We start from the raw sequence: 26592 nt of genomic DNA on the forward strand, positions 1-26592 counted from the left end.
TAGACAATCAGTTTTTAAATAGAGTCATAAATTATATATCTAGTAGGGATTATCCTTGATCATACTTGCGAAATGGTTAACATACAGCTAACTACAGGTTATATAACATATATATATATTTTTTCATTTTACCAATATGTTGCCACTGCTTAGAATTCTGTTGGAGCTCTTTTATTGGAATTCCTTCCACAGCCAGTTTATAAGTTACACAACAAAATCAGGGTTATTATAATGCAGGATTAAAATACCACTTACTGTAACAAGATACAAAATTGTCTTATAAATTTGGGATCCCACTGCTAAAGTCTTAGGCTTTGCTGTGGAATCTGAAACTCCTGATCCTGGCTTTTGTTTGCTGTCGGGTTTTTCAGCTCCAACTTAAATTCAATGGGCAGGGTTTCTGGCTCTAAAACGTTAGCTTTTTTTTTTTTTTTTTAATAAAAATGGAGTGTAATTGCTTTACAATGTAGCATTAGTTTCTACTGTACAGTGAAGTGAATCAGCTATACATGTACATATATCCGCTCCCTCTTAGACCTTTCTCCCACCCCTCCCCTGTCCCGCCCATCGAGGTCATCACAGAGCCCTGAGCTGGGCTCTCAGGTTGCCACTACGTGGATATGGTGGTGTATATGTGTCAGTTTAATCTGCCAGTTTTCCCCGCCCTCCCCTTTCCCACCTGCAGCCATATGTCCATTCTCTCTGTGTCTCTGTTCCTGTCCTGCAAATAGGTTCGTCTGCACCATCTTTCTAGCTTCTACATAGATGCCGTAATGTATGATATTTGATTTTTTTCTTTCTGACTTCACTCTGTATGCCAGACTTTAGGGCCATCCACATTGCTACAATTGACCCGGTTTCGTTTCTTTTCATGGCTGCTTAATATTGTGTTGTATATATGTACCACGTCTTCTTTATCCTTTCATCTGTTGATGGACATTTAGGTTGCTTCCATGTCTTGACTATTGTAAATAGTGTTGCAGTGAACACTGGGGGTCCATGTGTCTCTTTGAATAATGTTTTTCTCAGGGTATGTGCCCAGGAGTGGGGTTGCAGAGTTGTATTTTAGTTTTTTTTTTTTTTCCTTCACTGTACCTCCATACTGTAGCTCTTCATAGTGGTCGTACCAACTTACATTCCTACCAACAGTGTAGGAGGTTTCTCTTTTCTCTATACCCTCTCCAGCGTTTATTGTTTGTAGAATTTTTGATGATGGCCATTTTGACTGATATAAAATTATAGCTTATTATAGTTTTGATTTGCATTTCTCTGATAATTAGTGATACTGAGCATCTTTTCATATGCTTTTTGCACATGTATCTTCATTGGAAAAATGTCTATTTAGATCTTCTGACCTTTTTTGATTATTTTTTGAACATAGAGCTGCATGAGCTGTTTGTCTATTTTAGAGATTAATCCCTGTGGGTTACTTTGTTTGCCAACATTTTCTCCCATTCTGTGGGTTCTCTTTTTGTTTTATTGATGGTTCCCTTTACTGTGCAAAAGTCTTTAAGTTTAATTAGGTCTCATTTGTTTATTTTTGTTTTTATTTTTATTACTCTAGGGGGTGGATCCAAAAAGATATTGCTCCTCTGATTTATGTCAGGGAATGTTCTGCCTATGTTTTCCTCTAAGAGTTTTATAGTACTAGCCTTACATTTACGTCTTTGATCCATTTTAAGTTTACTTTTGTGTCTGGTGTTAGAGAATGTTCTAATTTCATTCTTCCACATGCAACTGTACAGTTTCCCCAGCACCACTTACTGAAGAGACTGTCTTTTCTCCATTGTGTATTCTTGCCTCGTTTGTCATGGATTGGTTGACCATAGGTGCATGGATTTGTCTCTGAACTTCCCGTTCGGTTCCATTGCTCTACGTTTCTCTTTCTGTGCCAGCACTGTACTGTTCTGACTACTGTAGCTTTGCAGTATAGTCTGAAGTCGGGGCCTGTTTCCCCCAGCTCCATTTTTCTTTCTCAGCATTGCTTTGGCTATTCTGTGTCTTATGTGTTTCCATACAAATTAAAAACCAAAAGTTGTTCTAGTTCTGTGAAAAGTACCATTGGTAAATTCATAGAGATTGCATTGAATCTGTAGATTGCCATGGGTACTACAGTCATTTTGACAACATTGATTCTTCTAATCCAAGAACATGGTATGTCTTTCCATCTGTTTGTGTCATCTTTGATTTCTTTCTCCAGTGTCATATAGTTTTCATAGTAGTGGTCTTTTGCCTCTTTAGGTAGGTTTATTTATAGGTATTTTATTCTTTTTGATGTGGTAAAAAAAAAAAAAAGGGATTGTTACCTTAATTTCTCTTTATGATATTTTGTTATTAATATATAGGAATACAAGAGATTTCTGTGTATTAATTCTTTTTTTGGCTGCACCATTTGGCTTGCAGGATTTTAGTTCCCCTGCCAGGGTTTGAACCCACACCCTTGGTAGTAAAAGCTGGGAGTCCCCTCTACTGGACCACCATGGGATCCCCTTAATGTTGTATCCTGCACCTTTATTGAATTCGCTGATATGCTCTAGTAGTTTTCTGATAGCATCTTTAGGATTTTCTATGTATAGTGTCACGTCATCTGACAGTTTTACTTCTTTGCCAGTTTGGATTCCTTTTATTTGTTTATTTTTCTTCTTCTCTGACTGCCGTGGCTAGGACTTGCAAAACTATGTGGAATAAAAGTGAAGACAGTAGACATCTATTCTTATTCCTGATCTTAGAGGGGATGCTTTCAGCTTTTCACTGTTGAGAATGATGTTAGCTGTGAGTTTGTTGTATATGACCTTTATTATGTAATGTCCATTTTTGAGAGGAGGAACTAGTGACTGACATGGGCCATGAGGAGTTTTCTGGGTACAGATATATTCAGTTTCTTAATTGTCTCAGTGTTTACAAGAGTTTTTTTCACTTTGCTAAAATTTATTAAGCTATACACACATGATTTTTTTTTACTTTTCTCTGTATTATATTTTAAAAGGTTATTGAAAACTGTGTTGTCAGCACACTTATATACATTTATATACACATGCTAAAAATGTTTAGGAAGAAATACAGAATCAGCATTGATAATATAGTTATATCCAAGTTATATTAATAAATGCAAAATCAAATGGCAAAATAGTATGTATACTATGATTTTAGTTTTGATAAAAGCAAACCAGGTAATATATGATACCTAATATTAACTATAATGGTTTACAAAATTTATGAAAAACTAATATAATCTTTGTTGGGAAAGATTGAGGGCAAGAGGAGAAGGGTACAACAGAGAATGAGATGGTTGGGTGGCATTATTGACTCAATGGACACGAGGTTGAACAAACTCTGGGAGATAATGAAGGACAAGGAAGTCTGGCATGCTACAATTCATGGAGTCACAAAGAGTTGAACATGACTTAGCGACTGAACAACAACAAATATAGTTTTTCTGAATTATATAATTGCATGTTTGCTACTGAAAGTTTGAAAAATAGAGAAATATAGAAGATCAGAATATGATTAACATTACTCCTTGATGGTATATTTGAGTGTTATGGTGAGGGTTTTTTTTATGTATTTGTGTAGGTCAGAACATTATATTTAATAAAAATTGAAATATTCTTCTACAATATGATGTTTAATGTCTGTAGAAGTTATCATTGTATGAAAGTGCTATAGCTGATTAAACCTATTCCTAAAAGTTTTTTTGCATATTTAGACTTCAAACAATGATATGTGCCCATGTACTATATACTATTATTAAAAATATAAAACACTATATAACCAACTACTCAACATTTTGGCAGGCTTAAATTTTTGTACATGTAAGAGTAATAGACTCATTTTTCTCTTGTTCCAGAGGATAATATTCACAATAGATAAGACTGCTTACATTTTGGACGGTATATACTTCTCACAAATACTATCATGAGTATTACCATCATTATGAATAAATGAGTTAATTACTATGTATGCGTGAACTCTGAGGTGTTCACCATGCCAGGAGTGACATCAGGACTTTGTGTCTGTTTTGTCTCTGTTAATCAGCAGCAGCATCTTTCATAGATGGGCAAATACGCAATGAAATATAAGCAGAAAGCAATGGGGAAAGCTTTGAGAATGTATGGTAGCCATACAGAGAAGTGAGTACAGAGCAGTACACGGAAACCGTGCGTAGACAGCTGCGTAATTTCATTTTCTTCCTTTGTTCTCTAGGTGAACATAGAGTAGACTGTTGATCTGATCATTGTATTAGTTTTCATTTTAAATTATAAAATTACTGAGATGAGTAGTTTTTTTTTTTTTACTTTATTTACAGACAGATACATGAAAGTTCTTAAAAAGGCAGGTCTCCTTGTGCAGAAATCTTAAAAATATTAATTTCAGTTATCAAGGATTGATTATATAACTCCATTCCCCCCAATAACATGGTTCACATTTCACATACTATGGTGTGTTAGCTATGACCGATCTTGAGAAGCACAAACTTAATTGCTGGTTCCTCAGTCCACAAAAATCACCACGTGAATGACAGATGTACATCTTGACACATGATCAGGAATGTCACACTTTTCAAAGTCTGTCTGTGGTTGGCCACCACACATTTGCTGTCGCAGAGAACATAGTGTGCTACAACCTTGTCCCCAGAGAAGAGCCCACCTGTTATTTTATTAAAATACGGCATCAAAAGAGAGAATGAGTGATGAAGTTGGAAGTGTAGCAAAGAAGTGAAAATTGCTAGCGCTAAAGTGAAATTTGAATCATAAATGTAGTTATGGACGAAAAAGCTGCATGTAGAAATGACATCGCCTTCTGAAAGATTCTCGATATGCAGCCAGAGGACTATAGTGAAAATGAACTTGTCAAAACAAATGTAAACAGTGGTTGAGATAAAAAGGAGGAAGATGTCCCAAAGGTAGTGATACCAAAAAAAAAAAAAAAATCCACATTAAAGAAACTCTTAGAAGTAACAGGACACAAGGCTACAAAGAATGAAATGTTGGCAGCTGATCCAGACGTCCAAAGGAACATGAAGCTTACACGAAGCACGGGAAAGATGCTCATTTGGTATCTGAAGTTATAAGTTGAGAAGCAGGAGGCAAGTGCTGTTTGAACTCCTCCTGATAAATTTCCTATAAAGAACTAAAACAATGTTTACTTTTTTAGTATTTTCAGTTAGTATACTAAATATTTATTTACAGTTTTTTATTTCCCTGTGCTTCTGTAACCAAGAGTGAGAGGGATTTTAATATTTTAACAAAAATTTTTCAAGGCCAGAGCACAATTGCATGTTTACCCATGGACTGTAGATGTGGCACAGTTGTTCTTACAATCCTGCAGTACTATCCTAAGCAGGACCTGCCTGAGTACCTACACCCCAGTGGGTGGATGCACCTGATTTACTGTAAATCAGTGAAACAGCATTTCAGTTTTTGTCACTAACCTTTTAGAAACCTGTTCAAGATATGATCAAATTATTGAATTTCATGATTTGAAATGTTCATATCCATTCTGTTTCTTCTTAGTGAGGTAAAAAGAGGGAGGCATCAGTTGTTTTTTTTTTTAATTGTAAAATCAAAGATCTTTCCAAAGACCCAACTAGCAAAAAGGAATTTAAATTTTGTGTTAACAAGTACAAAGAAATGGAACTAATTTGAGGGCAACAGCATGCATGTTAATTAAGAAAATGGTTGTGTTTCTCCCAGAAGCTTGAAGTGGAGGGCAGAACAGGAAACTGTCTAACTTCCAGCATGCCAGGTACAAGTCACAGCAGAACAGCAAGCTGCGGGGTTTGCATGTCCTGGTCACCCACTGAATGACTGCAGGATTAGCAGTTCCTGTGAAACGCTTTCCTGGCCAAAGCAGTGATGTGTGAGGGTGTCTGATAGTTGAGGTCTCGTTTATCCTGCCGCTTTGCACCTGAATATTATTTAGGCCCATTCTGCAGTAGAAGCCATTAAACATCTGTGCACTTGCTGGCCACTTCAGCTGTGACAGCGAACTGTGAGGTGATTGGAGAGACCGTGTGTAAACGTCCTCTGGGTTATGTGCAGGGATGCGGTAACTCATAATCCAAGCAATGATCATCGGCTACCACTCTGTCTACACGGAAAGTGAGAGCCGCAGAAACTCATCTGTTTTCAACTGGGAAGATTCCTTGTTGTGATTTTCTTCAATACTAAAACAGCGAATTCAGCAAAAATGTCAGGGCTAAAAGCTTCAGAGATTAAATCACCCTTGAGTTCCTTCCCAATATTGATAGTGGTCTTATCATGTGGGAAATTTAGGCAGGTTGCTGTTGTTCCTAGGAGCTGCTGTTGGGATAGTTATCAAGTCTGGTTCAACTGTATTTCAAGAAAATCTCATTGCAGAGATGGCTGTAATGGTATGTGCTAAGAAATGTTCTGTGGCTTGAAAACATCTTCTGGTTTTTATTTATTTTTTTATTATTGAGATGAAATTCAGACAATACAAAATTAGGCATTTTAAAATGTATGATTCATTGGCATTTTTACATTCACTGTGTTGTGCATCTGTTACCTCTGCCTAGTTCCAAATTATTTGATCACCCTGATATAGAGCCCCGCACCCATCAAGAAGCCACTGCCTTCCCTTGCCTGCTCCTCCCGCCACCTCCTGACGGCATGACATTTTCGACAAGCTTCATCCATGTTGTAGCATGCGCCAGTGCTTCACTGCTTTTGATGCCTGAGCAGTATTCCATTGTATGGATTTGCCACAGTGTGTCTGTCGTCCGTGAGTGGACATCTGGGTTCATTCCACCTTTTGTGAATAATACTGCTATGAGTATTTTTGTACAGGAATTTTGAGTACTTGTTTTCGGTAGTTTGGGGTATATACCTAGTAGTGAAATTCTGGGTCTTATGGCAAATCTATGTTAACCTTTTATTTATTCTTTTTCTAATATTATGTATTCATTTTTGTGCTGGAACTTGATTGCTGAATGTGGGCTTTCTCTAGTGGAGGCAAGTAGGGGCTTGCTCTCTAGTTGCCGCACATGGGCTGCTCCTTGCGGTGGCTTCTCTTGTTGTGGAGCATGGGCTCAGTCACTGCGGCTCATGGATCTGGTTGCTCTGCAGCCTGTGGGATCTTGCTAGACCAGAAATTGAATCCGTGTCCTCTGCTTTGGCAGACAGATGCTTGAACACTGGGCCACTGGGAAGTCCCTATGTTAACTTTTTGAGGATTCACCAAACTGTGTTCTCCTTTGCAGCTTTTAGTTGTGCCATGTGGAAGGAGGGAATGCTTGTTCCCACTCCTGGTATTTCCTGTGGTTCACTCTGCCCTTTATTCAGTCTACCCCAGAGGAGGTAGAGTGGCTTGCCTGACTGAGAGCCTGCAGAACATGTGTCTTCCTCTCCTTTCCTCCGTCTTCCTCTCCTTTCCTCCTCGCCAGCCCTTTTAGGTGGAGAGGCTGGTCCCAATCTGTTCTGATATGACCAGATGGAGAAGGCTTACTGGTTCTCGTGTTCTATATGGAGACCAGTTGGGCTTTCATCTCTGAACTGACCTCTAGCAGAACAAATGCAGATCTTTGTTTTTTAACTTGGTTTGTTTTATATTTCAGTAGTCTGTGCAGGGTTCAGTATGTTATATTATCAGGGATTCTTTTGGGAATCCCGCAACTTAGGATCTAAAATGTTATGAGGCCAGAAGAATTTGAACTTTGTAAATGTGGCCTGGACTTGCAGGTTTAAGATCTAACTGCCACTTATATTCAGCAATGTCAACTTGATGAAGTCACCTAATACTTGACTTTCAATTTCTTTGTCAGTGAAAATGGGAGAATCCCATTCACCCTTCTTATGTAACAAATATGCCATGGGACTCATGTCAGTATCAAAGCAGATGTGCAGTAGCAAACCACCTGACCCAAGGAGAAGGTCTAATTGACATTTTTGTTTCAAATAGTTTAATACCTTTTTTTAATAAGGTTTTTATGGTGTGAGTAAAATACCATGTCTGAATTTTAATAACCTGACCACAAAATTTCCAGCAGAATGATTGCTGCAGGAATATGGTACAGATAGAGAAGTTGGTAAGTCTCCAGCCTTTAAGGAGAAAACAGATGACCTACCTGGGTAAGCATTCACCTCCCAACACCTGATGATGTGATCAGAGCGTCTGGCTACTTCTCCACCGAGGTCATTTCAAACTCTGAAACTGAAGAAGTGATTTTTATTTGGAAGGAAAAAAAGCATTTTAAGGCAACTCTGTGACGATATAAAGACAGTTTTGTGAATTCATTTAGCTACATTCCCAGAATGTAGCTGCAGAATGAATCTACATTTATCTAGATTCCCAGAGTGCACCTCCAGTAAGAAGTGCTCTTGTCTCTTCCTGCTTCTTCTCTTAGGTTACACGCCACCTTTCCAAACTCTTCGACAGCATTGCAGATCTGCGGTTTGAAGACGACCAGTATGTCTCTGCACACAGGGCGGTTGGAATGTATAGCAAAGACAAGGAGTACGTCCCATTCCCAGCCGGGTGTGAATGCATAGGCCATGTAAGAGCTGATTGTGAGATTCTCTATGCTAGGGGAGGGTAGGGGCGTCATTTTTAAAAGTTGAATGGAACCAGGAATTGTTAGTTCATGTCAATTGTCGGGCTCTGGTTAGTCTTGTGCTTTGAGATTGCTCTTTACAGGTGTCTGGTGTGTCCGAGGAGCCCTCTGCCAGCCTTCCTACCCTGTGCATCAGGCTTCAGCAGCCTGCAGGGGCTCGAAGATGCTAGCAGTTGAGCTGGACAGGAAGGACTGCGACGGACTGAATGAGCAGACCCCAGAATTAGTAGCAAATGCCACCCAGTGACTGAGTCTCCTACAGAGAGAATTACTTTCAGCCCTGCTTACCATTCAGGGAAGGATTAGGATGAAGCAGAGCCTTGCAGGGAAGCACATTAGGAAGTGGCTCCGGTTCAGGATTCCAAGGTGGATGTTGTAAACAGCTGCTTGTAAATAACTTTGGTTGAGTCCGCAAAGCTGATGTCACATGTACCAATTACCGCATGCACAGATAGTTAACGTGTTCTCTTCCCTCACAAACACCTCAAATATATTCTTAACAGTTACCTGTAAGAACAGCTCGTTATGATTTATGAAGGAGCTATTGGTGTTTTCAGATGATTTAGAGGAATTGCACCTTTTTATGGTGATGCTTGTATAACTTAAAAATTAATCCACAGAGTAACAGAGAGAGTAGCCTCTATTACAGAACAGTTTAGGTTGAGGCAGGGGATTCTTTAAAGGGCCCTTTGCAGAAATCTGATGGCAACTCTTTTTCTACAGGGGTTTTCTCTGTTGCTTTTTAATATTGTACCAGAAAAATCCTGCCAAATGCAGGGAAAGCAGATGGTGGAATACTTTGATTAAAGTATATATTTGATCTCTTGGGCTCTTAGGATATTATTACAATGATTAGAAAAAAATCACCATAAACTATCTTGACAAAAGTGTGTTGCCGTCTGCCTCTTCCCCAGCAGACTGCTAGCTGACTGGCATAGTGCCTAGAAGGAGGACAGTCCAATTGATAGATGCAGTTATCACTAGCAGAAACCCTTGACTTTGAAAGTTTTCACAGTGCTCTAATTTATCCTGTATAAGCAACTTATGCTAGAGACTTTGGCCATGTACTGCATGTACCCTCTAATTGCCTTTGTTTTATTAAAAGATGCTTTCCCTTTAGGCCTTCCCCCCTACCCCACACTTTTATGATTGGTTCCTCCCAATTTTGGCTGTTTGGCTTTTGTTTGACAAGTGTTTATTGAATACCTGCTATGTACCAGCCACTGGGTTTGGCCTTAGGAAATCCAGAAATGAATAAGACGTAGCACCTGTCCTTTGGGAACTCTTGGGCTCATTGAAGATATAGATGTTCACATAATTAGTGATAACAGGAAGTGACGATTCTTATTACAAAGGGTTGGACAGAAGCTGATGAAAGACTAAGATGTGAGAAGCTATCAAGCAAGCACCTCATCAGGGCTTAGTTCTCAACTTATGTTGAGCCGAGTCGCTGTTGGTGGCATAGCCTCTAAACACGGGCTGATGTGTCACCGTGCATGTATGTTTGGTCTTCCCAAATGGACCGGAAAGTTCTGAAGAAAGGGTGACCATATTGAGGACATGGATCCCAGAGCATCTGGGAGATGCTAAAATGATATATGACGTACTTACTAAAGGAGCCTGTTGCTTGGTGACATTGAGTTGTACTGAGTGATGATAGTAGTGCTTAGATCTCCTGCACTCGGGCATGGGAACAAAGCCCGCCTAGGAGGCCAGGGGAGAAGGCTCCTAGGATATTGGGCCATAGCGAAGGCCGTGCTTCCTTCTTCCAACAGGGAAGGCTGTCAACTCATTGACCACGCATCACTCCTTCCCAGTTCTCCAGAGAAAGAGGTTGTAGGAATACTGCTGCCATCTTCACAGGGGCAGGGAAAGAAATCCATTATATAATTTCAGGATCTCATACAGTCCCTGGGATTTATTTAGTATAGTCATTTTTATCATTATGGTCAATTATTTTCAAATGGTATAGGTATCCTTTTGTTATATAACATCATCCTAGGGAGACATATATACAGAAAAATATACCAAAGCATATTTGAATAGAATGGAAAACTGACTGAAATATATTTGTGGGAACAAAATACACTCTGAATGAATTTTTTTCAAGATTTATTTTCACAAGTCAGCAGTTGTCCTCTTTCTCATCTCTCCTCCTGTCTAATTTCTGACAAGTGTGAAGATGAGAGCCAGTAGGGAATATAATTAAGACACTTGCTGAAAATACTGTAAGACTAGATACTATGGAGATTTTAGGGTAGAATCTTCAGTATATTTAAAAATCATCAAAAATAAACTTAAAAATCAATTTACTAGACTCACACAGAAAGCAAATTTATGGTTACTGAAGGAGAAAGGGGCAAAGGGATAAATTAGGAGGCTGGGATTAACAGATACACACTACTATATTTAAAACAGATAAACAGCAAGGACCTATTATAGCACAGGGAACTATATTCAGTATCTTGTAATAACCTGTAGTGGCAAAAAGTCTGAAAAATAATTCATATATATGTATAATTGAATTACTTTGCCGTACACCTGAAACTTAGCACAGTATTATATATCAAGTACACTTAAAAAAAAAATCCATATCCTGTGATTTTCAAATCTCTAGAATTTTACTTTAACATACTGGCTGTGATGTTTGGTTTCTCAAAACACTGTGTGTTGCCAGACAGGAGCTTGATCTAGAGCCCTCTGGTCTTCAAATCTGAAAAATGAAGAATGGAGAACACCTTGTCTGGTTAGGCTGTGGAAATTTATGAGACAGCTGGTAGGTGAAATAAGATGAGCAGTATCCTGGCAGAAGACAGTTTTATGTGGGGAAGACTTCATCTGTCAGTAGTTCACCAGCCCCTTTGAGTTACCTTCTAGAACAGGAGTTTAAAACACTGGGTTGGCCAAAAAGTTCATTTGAGTTTTTCCATAAGGTCTTACAGAAAACCTGACCAAACTTTTGGCCAACCCAATAAATCTACCTGAGGCCTTCCTCTCTTTGTAGCCTTCAAGCCTGAGAGAGGACAGCATTATCCCTCTCCGTAGTTAAGCCTGTGTTACTACATTTGTTTGCTTTAAAAGGTGGAAACCTGGCTCCTGCAGCTGGAGCGGACCATGCAGGACACAGTGCGTCATTCCATCACAGAAGCCGTCGCGGTCTATGAAGACAGACCCAGGGAACTGTGGATTTTTGATTTCCCGGCTCAAGTTGCACTAACTAGCTCGCAAATCTGGTGGACTACAGATGTAGGAATAGCCTTCAGTAGGCTAGAGGAAGGCTACGAAACGGCCCTAAAGGATTTCCATAAAAAACAGGTATTTTGTAAAATTCATGATTTTGAGATTTTAAGGGGCTTGAAGAGGTAAGCTTGCTTCATTCATTCATTCTTGTTTATGAAGTGTTTCATGTGTTAAAGGCATGATGCTGGGAAGATTTTAGCAGTCACTTGTTTACCCATTTTTTAGCTTGGTGGTGGTCTTATTTTTTTACATTGGCTTAAAAAGAATCCATCTTTAAACAACAAGGTCCTGATAGCACAGGGAACTATATTCAATATCCTGAAATAAGCCATAATGGAAAGAATATTAAAAAGAGTATTTTATATATAGATAGATATACATACACATATATATAACTGAGTCAGGTGGCTATACCACAGAAATTAATGCAGCATTGTAAATCAACTATACATCAATAGAAAATAAAAAACATCCATTCTTATCTACTGTCTCTGAAGAATCTAGTCTATCACCCACACCTAGATACGATACCGATTTCTTTCTTCCAAGGTAAGACTCTCCATCTAGACTGACCACATATTTGGTGCATGGTTTGCTTGACTCAGTAAGATAGAGAATTCTTCAAATAAGACAAATGTTTTCATGTATTTTGTTTTTTCTGTTCATTATAAGTCACAGGTGAGCAACTTTGGAAAAGAGTCTATTTTGAACTCCATTTTATTCACCCCAGTCATCCTATGACTTCTCCTTAAACTTCCCCTCTTAAGATGGGCTCTTGGCTGTGAAACAATTCAGAGACAGAACCTTTCTCTTGGCCTATAGATTAAAACAATATGAGGCTTATCTTCTAGGGCCAAGCTGCTCAGTATTTTCCATGTGTCAGCAGCATTGGTATCACCAGTTCAGTTCAGTCGCTCAGTTGTGTCCGACTCTTTGTGACCCCATGAATTGCAGCACGCCAGGCCTCCCTGTCCATCACCAACTCCCAGAGTTCACTCACATTCACATCCATCGAGTCAGTGATGCCATCCAGCCATCTCATCCTCTGTCGTCCCCTTCTCCTCCTGCCCCCAATCCCTCCCAGCATCAGAATCTTTTCCAATGAGTCAACTCTTCGCATGAGGTGGCTAAAGTACTGGAGCTTCAGCTTTAGCATCATTCGTTCCAAAGAAATCCCAGGGCTGATCTCTTTTAGAATGGACTGGTTGGATCTCCTTGCAGTCCAAGGGACTCTCAAGAGTCTTCTTCAACACCACAGTTCAAAAGCATCAATTCTTTGGCGCTCAGCCTTCTTCACAGTCCAACTCTCACATCCATACATGACCACAGGAAAAACCACAGTCTTGACTAGATGGACCTTAGTCGGCAAAGTAATGTCTCTGCTTTTGAATGTGCTATCTAGGTTGCTCACAACTTTTCTTCCCAAGGAGTAAGTGTCTTTTAATTTCATAGCTGCAGTCACCATCTGCAGTGATTTTGGAGCCCCCCAAAATGAAGTCTGACACTGTTTCCACTGTTTTCACCAGAGAGTGTGACAAAAATACAAAATCTCAAGGCCTATCCAACACCTACTGTACCAAAGTATGCTTTTTAACAAGATCCCAGAAGATTTGGATGTCATTGAGGTTGAGAGGCATTGTTGTGTATTTTGGAAAAAGCCGTGCTGGTGTGATTGTGCATAAACATTATATATTAGAATAAATATTATTACGAAAAAGGGAATATTAGACTTTGAAAGATTTGTTTATTTTTTAATTTTCTGTTTTATATTGCAGTATAGTTGATTAACAGTGTTGTGTTTCAGGTGTGATTCAGTTACACATATACATGTATCTATTCTTTTTCAAATTCTTTTCCCATTTAAGTTGTTACATAATACTGAGCAGAGTTCCCTGTGCTGCACAGTAGGTCTTTATTGGTTATCTATTTTAAATATAGCAGTGTGTACCTGTCCATCCCAAACTCCCTAACTATCTGTTTAAATATTAGTTTGTCTACCCTTCTTGTGTTCAGTGGATAAAGTCTGAATCCAGATTTGTTAAATGACTTTGTGAATGTTATAAAATTTTTAAGTATCACAGGTACAATCCACCAGCTTGAGAATGCTTTCCACTCCTCTGCATTGCTTCTCTTCTTAGCAGTATTTTAACTGGAGTGCCTTAGAAATCACATAGATTCAGATAATGAATACTTGTGTTGATTCAGTTCAGTTCAGTTGCTCAGTTGTGTCCGACTCTTTGTGACCCCATGGACTGCAGCACGCCAGGCATCCCTGTTCTTCACCAACTTGTGGAGCTTGCTCAAACTCTTGTCCATTGAGTTGGTGATGCCATCCAACCATCTCATCCTCTCCCCTTCTCCTGCCTTCAGTCTTTCCCAGCATCAGGGTCTTTTCTAGTGAGTCGGTTCCTTGCATCAGGTGGCCAAAGTATTGGAGTTTCAACTCCAACATCAGTCCTTCCAATGAACACCCAGGACTGATTTCCTTTAGGATGGACTGGTTGGATCTCCTTGCAGTCCAAGGGACTCTCAAGAGTCTTCTCTAACACCATGGTTCAAAAGCATCAATTCTTTGGTGCTCAGCTCTCTTTATGGTCCAACTCTCACATCCATACGTGACTACTGGAAAAATTATTCCTTTTAATTTGACTTTCATAATCTTGGGGGTGTGTGTATGCTCAGTCATGTCCAACTCTACAGTTCCATGGACTGTAGCCTTCCAGGTTCCTCTGTCCATGAGATTATCCAGGCAAGAATACTGGGTTGCCATTTCCTTCTCCATTCATCTTGTGTAGAAACCACCTAACTTACTTATGTTTCTAAAGAACGTTTTAGTAAAAACGTAAGTATCCTTTACTTTTGGAGAACAGTGTATTCTTGATTTTACATCCTTAGGAAAATGGGGTGTGAATTTCTATTTAGTAGGCTTGAAGTTACAGGCTTAGATTGATAGATGTGGCTATTTATTCCCTAGGACATTATCTCTGCCATTGTAGTCAATGTCACGTGGATGAGAAAGCTAAGTTTTTTTTCCATGGGTAAAAACAACTGAGATAATTAAACTGTAATGAATTCTATTATGCTTATAAAATTAACTTTCTGGTGAGTTGATTTATTGTTATCTATGCTATTATTATAACTGCAGTATTTTTATTATATATTTTAAAAAATATGTAAGGATACTATAAAAAAATTAATATCCTGTCTTAAATTTCAGCTACTGTTGATCACTCCTCAAGTTTCAGTCTTTCAAGAAGCGTATTTCTACTTACTCTATGCTAATATTTTCTCCTCTCTTCATTAAATTCACACTAGACATTGTCGAGGAGCATTCCTTTATGTGACTATACGAGAATTGATGCCCTCCTTTTTGTTCTCCTTGCCTGCATTGTTTTTTGCGATAATTAGAATAATGCTTAAAATAGTCAATGATATTTTATGGATATTTCTTTTTTATATCAACTTTATCATTTTCAGTTTCATGATTTCACTATTATGTATTTATTGCTAAAGATGAAAATTCAGGTACAGGAAGGAAAAAAGGCAAATGCTTTTTTTTCTTTCTTAAAAAATTAAATTATTTCAATTTGAGGATAATTACAATATTGTGATGGTTTTTGCCATACATCAACACGAATCAACCACGGGTACACATGTGTCCCCCGTCCTGATCCCCCGCCACTCCCTCCCCACTCTGTCCCTCTGGGTTGTCCCAGAGCACTGGCTTTGGGGGCTTCATGCATTGAGCTTGCACTAGTCATCTGTCTTACACATGGTAACGTATATGTTTCAGTGCTATTCTCTTAAATCATCGCCTTCTCCCACATAGTCCAAAAGTCTGTTCTTTTACATATGTGTCTCTTCTGCTGCCCTGCATGTAGGATTGTCACGACCGTCTTCCTACGTTCCGTATATATGTGTTAATATACAACGTTTTGTGTTTCTCTTTCTGTCTTACTTCACTCTGTATAACAGGGTCCAGTTTCATCCACCTCATTAAAACTGACTCTCAAAGACACTCATAGATTCAATTCTCACAGAGAAGCATTGACAACTTTTTGGCATATAGATGTCAGAAGTTTTTCCTTATATCTACTGTTTCTTCTGTATAAATGTATATGCATTGGTAAATAGCTGTTCCCATGTTGCCATTTCCTTCTCCAGATGATCTTCCCAACCCAGGGATGTGACCTGGGTCTCCCACGTTACAGGTAGATTCTTTACCATCTGAGCCAGAGGGGAAGCCTGTAACCATAGTTACTTATGTTGATTGTATGTGTATAAACAAGAGAAATGTCTTTTTTTTTTTTAACTTCCATGCATTTTGTTACATTTTCTCTTGACACACATAATATCAAATTCACACTAGAAATGGTCAAATAATGTTCCTTTATGTGACTATACCAGAATTGATGCCCTCCCTTCTGCCAAACTCAGTTTGATGCGACAGTCTGACCGCTCTTCAGACACTGTTCTCGGCTGTGTGGTTCTGGCTGTGTAGTTCCTGTGCTCATGATGCTTACATTCTGCCTTTAATAGTTCTTACCTCTTCCTCCTCAAGAGCTTAGAGTGCTTTTCTCTATCTCCATTTCTGCATTTACTTGTTGTCTGGTCTTATTTTGTATTAACCCCTGGTTAATTGTGTTGTTATTATTTTCAATCTTACATAGATTTAACAATACATTTAGCAACAACTTTGCTCATTTTTTAAAATGCTGCTGCTTATTTCTAAGTCCAGTTCTTCTTTTAAAGTATACCTCGTAGCTCTTTTCCCAGTGATACATAGGGAGTTTTCTGATCCCTTGTCTTTTTAAACTTCTTTCTTGAAAGTTTTAGGTAGACAATTCAAAATTGAGAATTATTGTCATTTAGAATTTTTAAAATATGATTCCATTATTTGGGGGCCTTTATGGTTGTAAAGTTTTAGATCAGTCAGATTGTTTTTCCTTCATAAATAATCTGACCTAGAAGATTATACAATTTTATTTTTCTTTTTGTGTTTCTGATGTTGTATTTTACTCTTGTGTATTTTGTCTGTGTGTGTATGTGTGTGTGTGTGCCTTTTAAACTTGGTTTGCTGAGGACTGAGTGAGCTTTGTGAATCTTTAGCTACATGTCTGCCTTCAATTTGGGAAAATTCTCTTCCATCTTTCCTTTGATGCCTTGTTTCTGTGGTCTTTTTTCTTTCTCTGTAATTTTATCAGCGGTATGTTGAAACTTCTGTGATCCTCCTTGCCTTTTAACCTTTATTTCATATTTTCAAACTCTCTCCCTTTTTGTGTGCAATTTCAGTGACTTTTGAAGTCTGTCTTCCAGTTCACTAACTTTTTCTTCTTGTTTATAATGAAAAAAAGGAGTCCAAGGCCAGATTACATAGATTCAAATCTCAGCTTTGCCTTTTATTACTTGTATGACTTTGAGCAGGTTATTTAACTATTCTCTGTGCCTCCATTTCATGATCTGTAAAACAGATAATAATGGCATCACAGTATTGTTAGAGGATTAATTTAGTTAATATCATTAAAAAAGTAATTAAAAGTACTTGACGAAATTTAACTGCTATGTGTTAGTTTTCGCTGATACAATGAAAATAGTGATAGCAATAGCAATGTTGTCTAATGTGATGCATAATTTAAGGAGTTCTTCCCCAATGATTATCATAAAACTTTTTAAATGTATGAAAGCATTGAAACAATAGTACAGTGATGTACAGGCCTGCCACCTAGGTTCTACAATCTTTCATACCGTATTATGTATGCTTTATCCAACCCTTTCTTATTCTATCGACATAGCTTATATTTATGATTGATTTCAAAGGAAGTTGCAGATGTCAGTCATCTTTACCCCTAAGTCCCTTGGACTGCAAGGAGATCAAACCAGTCATTTCTTAACGAAATCAGTTCTGAATGTTCATTGGAAGGACCGATGCTGAAGGTGAAACTGCAGTACTTTGGCCACTTGATACAAAGAACTGACTCCTTGGCAAAGATCCTGATGCAGGGCAAGATTGAAGGCAGGAGGAGAAGGGGATGACAGAGGATGAGATGGTTGGATGGCATCACCGACTCGATGGACACGAGTTTGAGTAGGCTCTGGGAGTTGGAGATGGACAGGGAGGCCTGGCGTGCTGCAGTCCATGAGGTTGCATAGTCGGACAAGACAGTGACTGAACTGAACCGAACCCATTTCATCAGTTTGATTTCAGTTACTATATCTCAATTTCTCCAAGTTTTTTCTTTTTTAACTTCTGTAAAAATCAGTTTTTTGATGAGTTACCTCTTCATTATGGTTTTTATTTTTCTATCTCATTACTAGTCTTATTTAGATTATTCTACTGATTGTTTTGAGGCTGGTTTTTAAATTTTGAATTTATTTTTTATACATTCATTTTCTATTAAATTTATTTATCTTTAAACAATGGTGAATATTTTTAATGAGAAAAGGTACAATTCACAAAGAAGATAGACACCATAAACCATTCAACACTTAATGACAGAGAAACAAACATCAGTTCGGTTCGGTTCAGTTGCTCAGTCATGTCCGACTCTTTGCACCCCCATGGACTGTAGCACACCAGGCCTCCCTGTCCATCACCAACTCCCGAAGCTTGTTCAAACTCATGTCCATCGAGTCAATGATCCCATCCAGCCATCTCATCCTCTGTCATCCCCTTCTCCTCCTGCCCTCAATCTTTCCCAGCATCAGGGTCGTTTCAAATGAGTCAGCTCTTTGTATCAGGTGGCCAAAGTATTGGAGTTTCAGCTTCAGCATCAGTCCTTCCAATGAATATTCAGGACTGATCTCCTGTAGGATGGACTGGTTGGATCTCCTTGCAGTCCAAGGGACTCTCAAGAGTCTTCTCCAACACCACAGTTCAAAAGCATCAATTCTTTGGCACTCAGCTTTCTTTATAGTCCAACTCTCACATCCATGCATAACTACTGGAAAAACCATAGCCTTGACTAGATGGACCTTTGTTGGCAAAGTAATGTCTCTGCTTTTTAATATGCTATCTAGGTTGGTCCTAACTTTTCTTCCAAGAAATAAGCGTCTTTTAATTTCATGGCTGCAGTCACCATCTGCAGTGATTTGGGAGCCCAAGAAAATAAAGTCTGCCACTGTTTCCACTGTTTCTCCAACTATTTCCCATGAAGTGATGGGACCAGATGCCAAGATCTTTGTTTTCTGAATGTTGGACTTGAAGCCAACTTTTTCACTCTCCTCTTTCACTTTCATCAAGAGGCTCTTTAGTTCTTCTTCACTTTCTGCCATAAGGGTGATGCCATTGGCATATCTGAGGTTATTGAGATTTCTCCCAGCAATCTTGATGCCAGCTGTGCTTCAACCAGCCCAACATTTCTCATGATGTACTCTGCATATAAGTTAAATAAGCAGGGTGACAATATAAAGCCTTGCTGTACTCCTTTCCCAAAATTTGGAACCAGTCTGTTCCATGTCCAGGTCTAACTGTTGCTTCTTGACCTGCATATAGATTTCTCAGGCAGGTCAGGTGGTCTGGTATTCCTATCTGTTTAAGAAACAAACATCCATAAACCAAAAATCAGAAGAAATATAAGGGAAAAGAAAAAATACATAATCATAGTGAGACACAGTAACATTTCTCTAAGAATATTTTATCAAGTGCAAAAAAATAAGAATAGGAGTGTCTGGAATTATGTCATTAATTTAAATATAAATTTCTATTTGTATTAATTTATATTAATCTTATATCCTACACAAATATATTAAAAATTTTGTATCTCATACATTGTTTTTAGATGTCCATAGGACATTTAGAAAAACTGGCAAAAAGATAAACATTGCTGCTAAGTCTCTTCAGTTGTGTCCAACTCTGTGCGGCCCCATAGACGGCAGCCCACCAGGCTCCCCCGTCCCTGGGATTCTCCAGGCAAGAACACTGAAGTGGGTTGCCATTTCCTTCTCCAATGCGTGAAAGAGAAAAGTGAAAGTGAAGTCGCTCAGTCATGTCCAACTCTCAGCGACCCCATGGACTGCAGCCTACCAGGCTCCTCCGTCCGTGGGATTTTCCAGGCAAGAGTACTGGAGTGGGGTGCCATTGCCTTCTCCAAGATAAACATTACTGAATTTCAAAAAGTAGAATTCTTTTTTGTGTGTGATTCAGTTATACATGTACACATATATTATTTTTGAACTTGTTTTCCATGATAGGTTATTACAATATATTGACTGTAGTTCCCTGTGCTATGCAGTAAATCTTTTGTATATTTATGTTAAAGGTTATCTAGGTTTTGTTTTTTTTTTTCCCTAAAGGAATTCTGTGTATCCTACACTGAGCAGGTGTCCCTTCATGTTTTTCTCCTTCTTTCTTCCAGGTTTCTACAGGTTTTGAGAGTTCTGGATTAATTTTGTGTTTAATTACTTAGTCTGGGATTTCCCAGTCATAGAGGCAGGGTCAACTTGGATGCCATAGCTTCACGTGGCAGAGGTGTGAGATGTTAATTTCTTTTGGAGAACTTTTTCCTATTGAAAGCCTATCAAGATGTTTCAAGCTTACTTCTTGCTTCTCTGAGCTAGAAGGTAGAGTCTTTCTAGAACCTTTCACTGGATTGTGTAATACTCTGAGGATCTCAGCTTGATGTCAGCATCTCGACTCCACCTCCCTACCTTGCTCAGGGAGTGTAAGAGGCAGAGACGCAGAAATGTTCTGTGGCCACGTGGGCAGTTTAAACTTCAGTGTCCAGTGTTTGAGTCTCTACTCAAACCCTCCTCCAGGCTGCATGACATCAGCCTTGTAACCTCGTTCTGCTGCTCTGGCATAGATGTACATTGGCATTGGGACTGTCACCTGCTCTTCCCCAGCCCTTTCCCCTTCTTCCTTTCCCATCCGTCTTCCCCCTCTCTTATACTTGGCTGTGTACTTTGAATGTGGATGTGTGGACTTTATTTAAATGCGCTCTGTGTTAATAAAGGAATTATTCATTCAATGTAACCCAGTGTGTTGCAAGATTGCCTATTGTTTTATTGCTATTTAATACTGGCTGTCTAGCTTGTTTTTATTTTTGGTGCTTATTAATAATAGTGTAATAACCAGCCTTGTGTCTACATACCTCTTGCACATATTTTTCTTCCTTTATTCAGGATAAATGTCCAGATGTACAACTGCTAGCTCAAAGAGCAGAACTTTTTAAGCCTTTGAAACATCATGCCAAGTTTACCTTCCCAATATCAGTGTGTGAAAATTGTCCATTCCTTCCCCTGTATTTAGCATTGGGTTGATTCTTTTTATTCTCAGAGCTAAAATTATTCATAGTCTAATAGCTTTATGTTATTCAGCTAATAAAATTTAGTGTTTTTTTTCTCCTTTAAAGTAATTTAAAACTTTTACATTAGATGAGAAGTAGACAAATAGGATGGTTTATGAAGACAGCACTTACATGCTTAATTATGAAATACTTCTAGCATAAATTGAAGTGTTTGACAGATCAGCCAACGGATGCCTTCAATATAGCATTTCAGCATTGCCACTAACTTGCACATGAGTGAAGCTAACATTTGAATACTTTTAAAGCTGTAGTTTGGTTCATGAGATGTGTGTGCATCTGAATTGAAACTCCTTAAAAATGGATATACGATTTGCTAGAATTTGTTTTTAATTAAAATGACTCTTGCTAATATTGTGAGCAGTTTGGAAGATGAACTTCAGTCCTTTAAAAATAGTTTAATTTCAAAACTGAGTTGAGTGTAGTAACCGATGATCTACCTGAACAAGTAATTCCTTTCCTTAGTTCTCAATTCCAAGTTGTAGTGAAATTAACTAAGGTAATTATTTTAAACTCACCCCCCCAACATCTTGTATATCTGCTGATATTGGGATTAAAGGCAAAAATACTGCATTTTGTATATAGAGTGCTGCCTTGTGCCAAACTCTGAAGGTAAAACAGATAAAATTTCTCAGATTTGAGAGTTCCTTCACAAAAGTATTTTGTTTTGTTAGAGTTGGAATCTGATAAAATATTTCCATTCTTCCTTTATTATTACACTATATGAAAATCATCCAAAAAAGGGAAGCATTTTGGACTTGAAAATATTAATTATTAGTGTACTGGTACATCGCCTAGGGTACTTTTAATAAGACTCATGGTAAGGAATATAAAGCTTTTCTTATTAACCATTCACCCTTCCTGACCTTAAATGTTCTGAATTATTATGTGTATAGAAAGAGATTCTCATTTTTCTACTTAAGGTCACTTTTTAGTCTCATTTTTAATCACTGAGAAATTCTTTTAAAAACAACTAGATGCTGTGTTGATAGTGTTCTTATTTTGTCCCAACCCTTTGACTCGAAGAAGGCTGCAGCTACCCACTGTGTACTGGACATAAGTTAATTTTTTTGGTTTGTTTTTGTCTTTGTAGGAAAGTGTAATCTGATAGGCTCATGCTTCCTAATATAGCAGGAACCTCCCAGATGATGAGTAGAGCACATATTTTCTACTGCCCCTCTCATCTGTTAAAAGAAAATTTTTCCACAGACAATTTACTGACCTAGTAGGCTTTTATTCAGTGATTCATCAATCAGGCAGCATTCAATCTGCAGATGGAAAGAAGCTATAGAAAGAGCTATAGAAAATGAGAGACTTTTATAAACCAAAGTGAGCAGGAGCAAGGGAGGAAATTATGCTGGGCATTTACAGATTGTTTAAAGCAGGGTGACTTTGAGAGTAAGGAGCAAAGGGAGGCCTAAGAGCCCTGTCAGGCAATGTGTGCTGAGCAGGCAGGTACTGATTGGTTGACCTAAGCCTTCCTTTTTTGGGAAAGTCCAGTGTAGAAACAGTTAAGTTTTAGGTTGCTTACATGGGGCTTTAGCATGAGCAACTCCATTTTGGGCCCAGCCTGGTTACTTTTAATACATCACAACTTACATTGAAAGATAAAGTATACAAAATAAAATCATACTGCAGCTGGAAAAACTAGACCAGATAATTTGAGGAATGCCTAGAAGTTGACAACAGATGGAATCAAACTGATAGATAACTAAGAGGGGCCTATGTATACCTGTGGCTGGCTCATGTTAATATATGGCAAAGGCCAACGCAGTATTATAAAGCAGTTATCCTCCAATAAAAAAAAATAATTTTTTAAAAAGCTATTGCCATGATAAGCCTATTTTATTCCAATGAAATTCCAGAGGGATTTCAAACTGAAATTCAATAAAGGGAAAAAGCATGGGGCTTGTGGTCAGGGATAAGTACTGAATGTCTAAGAGAGAGACATTTGGAACCAGTCCTGCCTCTTGTACGTCCTGAGAGATTATCAGTGAAAGTGTTTGTCCTGGGGATAAAGCCCTGAGAAATACTTAATAAACGAAGTGAGCCATTTATTGAGGACTTCTGCCATGACTGTGTCTTGACTGTAGATTTGGGGTTGGGCAACTTTTTCTGTGCAGGATGGAAGAGGAAATATTTTAGTCTTTATGGGCTTTTTCATCTCTTTCACAGCCATTTCTCTCTGCTGTTATAGTGGGAATGAAGACACAGACAATTTTAAGTGAATGGACAAGACTCAGTTCCAATCAAACATCATTTATAAAAATAGGTGGTGGGCCATATTTGGCTCATTACCTGTAGTTCACCAACTGTGGTTCTAGAGAAAGCAGCAGAACAGATCCTGAAGTAACTCAAGATCCCCACAGTGACAGATGGAGGTAACAGAAAAATGTTACCCATGGAGCCCTTGAGTCCAGTCTGACCCATTAACTTAAGAGTTGCTTCTTTGAACAGATCAAACACTGACAAAGATTTGCAGTTCAGAGGAGAAAGCAAACACAACAAAGAGGTGGAAAGACGCATTCCCCTGTAAAAAAGATTCTTAGAAGACAGGACAGCACTCCATGTGGTTTTATGCTAATATATAAATTGAAAATTAAATGGATGATTTTCTATGAACGCTTTCTTGGATTGATTCAAAGTGAGGTAGAAAGCTTGAGTAGACCAGTAACCACAGAGGAAATGGTAATCAAGCTAAAAATTATATATATATATATCTTGTAAATAGAGTACTGTTCCAATGGTTCTGTCAGACATTTTAAAAACAGATTAATACCACGTTATATCAACTGTTCTGGAATATAGAAAAAGATGCAAAGATTTTTTTTACTCATAAAGATCTAATAAACTTGGGACAGAAAGCTGGCAGTGATGAAGTACAAGAGAAAGTTCTGTTGGCCAATCTCAGGAATTAGCACATCTCCCTTTTTGGTCTGTGATTTCCATTTAGCACTGTAGGGAGACAGTCCTTGTGGGTCTCACACTTTATCCATCTTGTGAGCAGAGGGATTGACTGCCTTCATTCTAGTCTATCTTGACAAACATACTTGTATAGCAGACGTGACTGTATAGAATGGGACAGGATTTGTTTTGAGCAGAAGTCCTTGGTCAGGACATGAATGAAATAACTACTCATTTTATTAATGGTATATTTTGTGAATAGAATGTTTTAATTCTGATATAGTTTAGTATATCAAGTTTTTACTTTATGATCAGTTTTCTTTATGTCACATACAGGAAGTTCTTGCCTTTCTTAATGTCATAAATATATTTTCCTGTTTTCCTTCTAGGTGCTTTATAGTTCTGGTTTTTCATTTAGGTCTGTGATCCATACATCTCTTCTTTTTCCTTTGAATTAACTTTGTGCCTTGGTAAAAAGTCAAATGATTATTTATAGGGGGGCTTATTTCCAGATTCTTCTGTTCCATGGATCTGTTTCTCTCTCTATACCACATCCACAGTGTTAATTCCTGTAGGTTTATACTATATCACCTGGAAATCGTGTTATATGTACTCTCCAATTGTATCATTTTATGTCAAAATTATTTAGGCTATTCTAAGTTCTTTTCCTTTCTTTCTCTCTTTTTGATGCCTCTGTGTGGCTTGTGGGATTTTAGTTCCCTGTGTGTGTGCTCAGGTACTCAGTTGTGTCCGACTCTCTCTGACCCCTTGGCCTGGGATTAAACCCACACCCTTGGTGGTGAAAGTACAGGGTCCTAACCAGTGAACCACCAGGGACACTGGATCACCAGGGAATCACCCCTTTTTTTTCATTTCCAAATAAATTTTTCTATCATATTTTTTGTTTTAAAAAGCTTCATCAATCATTTAGTCTAATTAAATTTTAACTGGGATGACATTGAATATAAATATATTGGAAGGATGAATATCTCAGCAGTGATTATTTTTAAAATCCAAGAACATGTTATGTCTCTTGATGTGGATATTCTTTAATATTTCTGAGCAATGTTTTCTGAACAATGCTTGCTGAGTTGCTTCAGTTGTGTCTGACTTTAAACACGCGAATTAATTTTTAAGTTTTATTTTGTAATGTTTGTCGTTGGTGTATAGAACTATATTGACATTTTAACATTCACCTTGTGTCTGGAGACTTTTCCAAATTTATTTACTAGTTTTAGCATGATTTTCTTATAGTTTCATAGGCTTTCTATGTGTATGAATATGCCATCTATAAATAATGGGAGTTTTACTTCTCGTCTTCCATTCTTTTTGCCCTTTATTCCCTTTACTCAAGTTACTAAATTAAGCTAGGACTTCGGGTCCAGTGTTGAATAGAAGTAATGAGGACAGACGATCCTGGCCTCTTCCCAGTCTTAGGGAAGAACAGTGTTTTTAAGTATAATAGTAGTACGAGATTTTTGTAGACAGTCTTTCTCAAATAGAGTAAGATACCTTCCGTTACATACCAAGACTTTTATCTTGAAGAGATACAGAAGTTTTTCAAATCTTCTAAGATACTCTCTTGTGGTTTGTCTCTTTTATTCTGTTACTATGGTGAGTTTTGAATACAAAGCCAGCTTCAGTTGTTTATGATGTATTACCATTTATTGATGTGTATGTATTTTTTGCTGGATTTTATTTGCTAATGCTTTGTCCAGGAATTCTGCATTTATGTTCATAAGGGACACTTATCTGTAATTTTCTATTATAATATCTTTGCGAGTTTGGGGATCAGGATTGTGTTCCTTAAAAGGAATTGAGAAGTGTTGTATTCTCATGTATCATTTTGTGACAGACGGTGAATGATCGAAATCTCTGGTGATGCTCTCTGGGCCTGGCATTTGCTTTGTGAAACATCTCATCTTTTCACTTATACATTGATTTCTTTCATGTACATGCTGTTGTGTAGCTTTTTTGTTTGTTTGTTTTCTTGTGTCAGCTTTGGGAATTTGTGTTTTTTCGAGGTACTAACCCATTTTTAATCTCAGTCCAGATCTGGCAGATGACAGCCGTCTGACCGCATCTGGCCTGGTGCGCATACATTTGGCTGCTTTCACCCGGCACTGGTCTTATAAGTGGCGGTGTTGCAGTAGAGACCATGCAGCCCTCAAAGCCTGAAACATTTTCTGTCTGGCCCTTTGCTGAAGAAGGCTCATCCACCCAGAGCCAAGCTTTCAGACTTAACTGAACTGAGTAGGTCGTCCTTTACCAACATTATCCTTAGCGTATCTGGAGGGTCTGCCGTTGTGCCCCTCTTTCATTCCTGGCTGGTAATTTGTGTTTTCTCGCCTTTGTTTGTAATCAGACTTTCTGTATGTTTATCAATCTTATTTAAGTTTTCAAAAAAACTAATCCTTGTTGACTTTCTCCGGTGCTTGTTTTGTATCTCGCTGGTTTCTGCTTTGTCTTGATGACTGCCTTTCATCTACTTACTCTGAGTGTAATTTGCTCCTCTTTTTCAAGTATCGTAAGGTGGGAGTTTATTTTAGTGATTTTTTTATACCTTTTTCTTTT

At 38.2% G+C, this 26592-nt stretch overlaps 1 protein-coding gene across 1 annotated transcript in view; it reads left to right on the forward strand.

Moving 5' to 3' along the window:
- Nucleotides 1-26592, forward strand: part of DNAH11 (dynein axonemal heavy chain 11) — a 356503-nt gene that overhangs the window by 88063 nt on the left and 241848 nt on the right. The window contains exons 29-30 of the mRNA XM_060414536.1: nt 8366-8515; nt 11654-11887. Coding sequence (XP_060270519.1) covers nt 8366-8515; nt 11654-11887 — 384 coding nt within the window. The remainder of the gene's footprint in view (nt 1-8365; nt 8516-11653; nt 11888-26592) is intronic.

Source organism: Ovis aries, chromosome 4 (assembly GCF_016772045.2).
Source record: "Ovis aries strain OAR_USU_Benz2616 breed Rambouillet chromosome 4, ARS-UI_Ramb_v3.0, whole genome shotgun sequence".
NCBI lineage: Eukaryota > Metazoa > Chordata > Mammalia > Artiodactyla > Bovidae > Ovis > Ovis aries.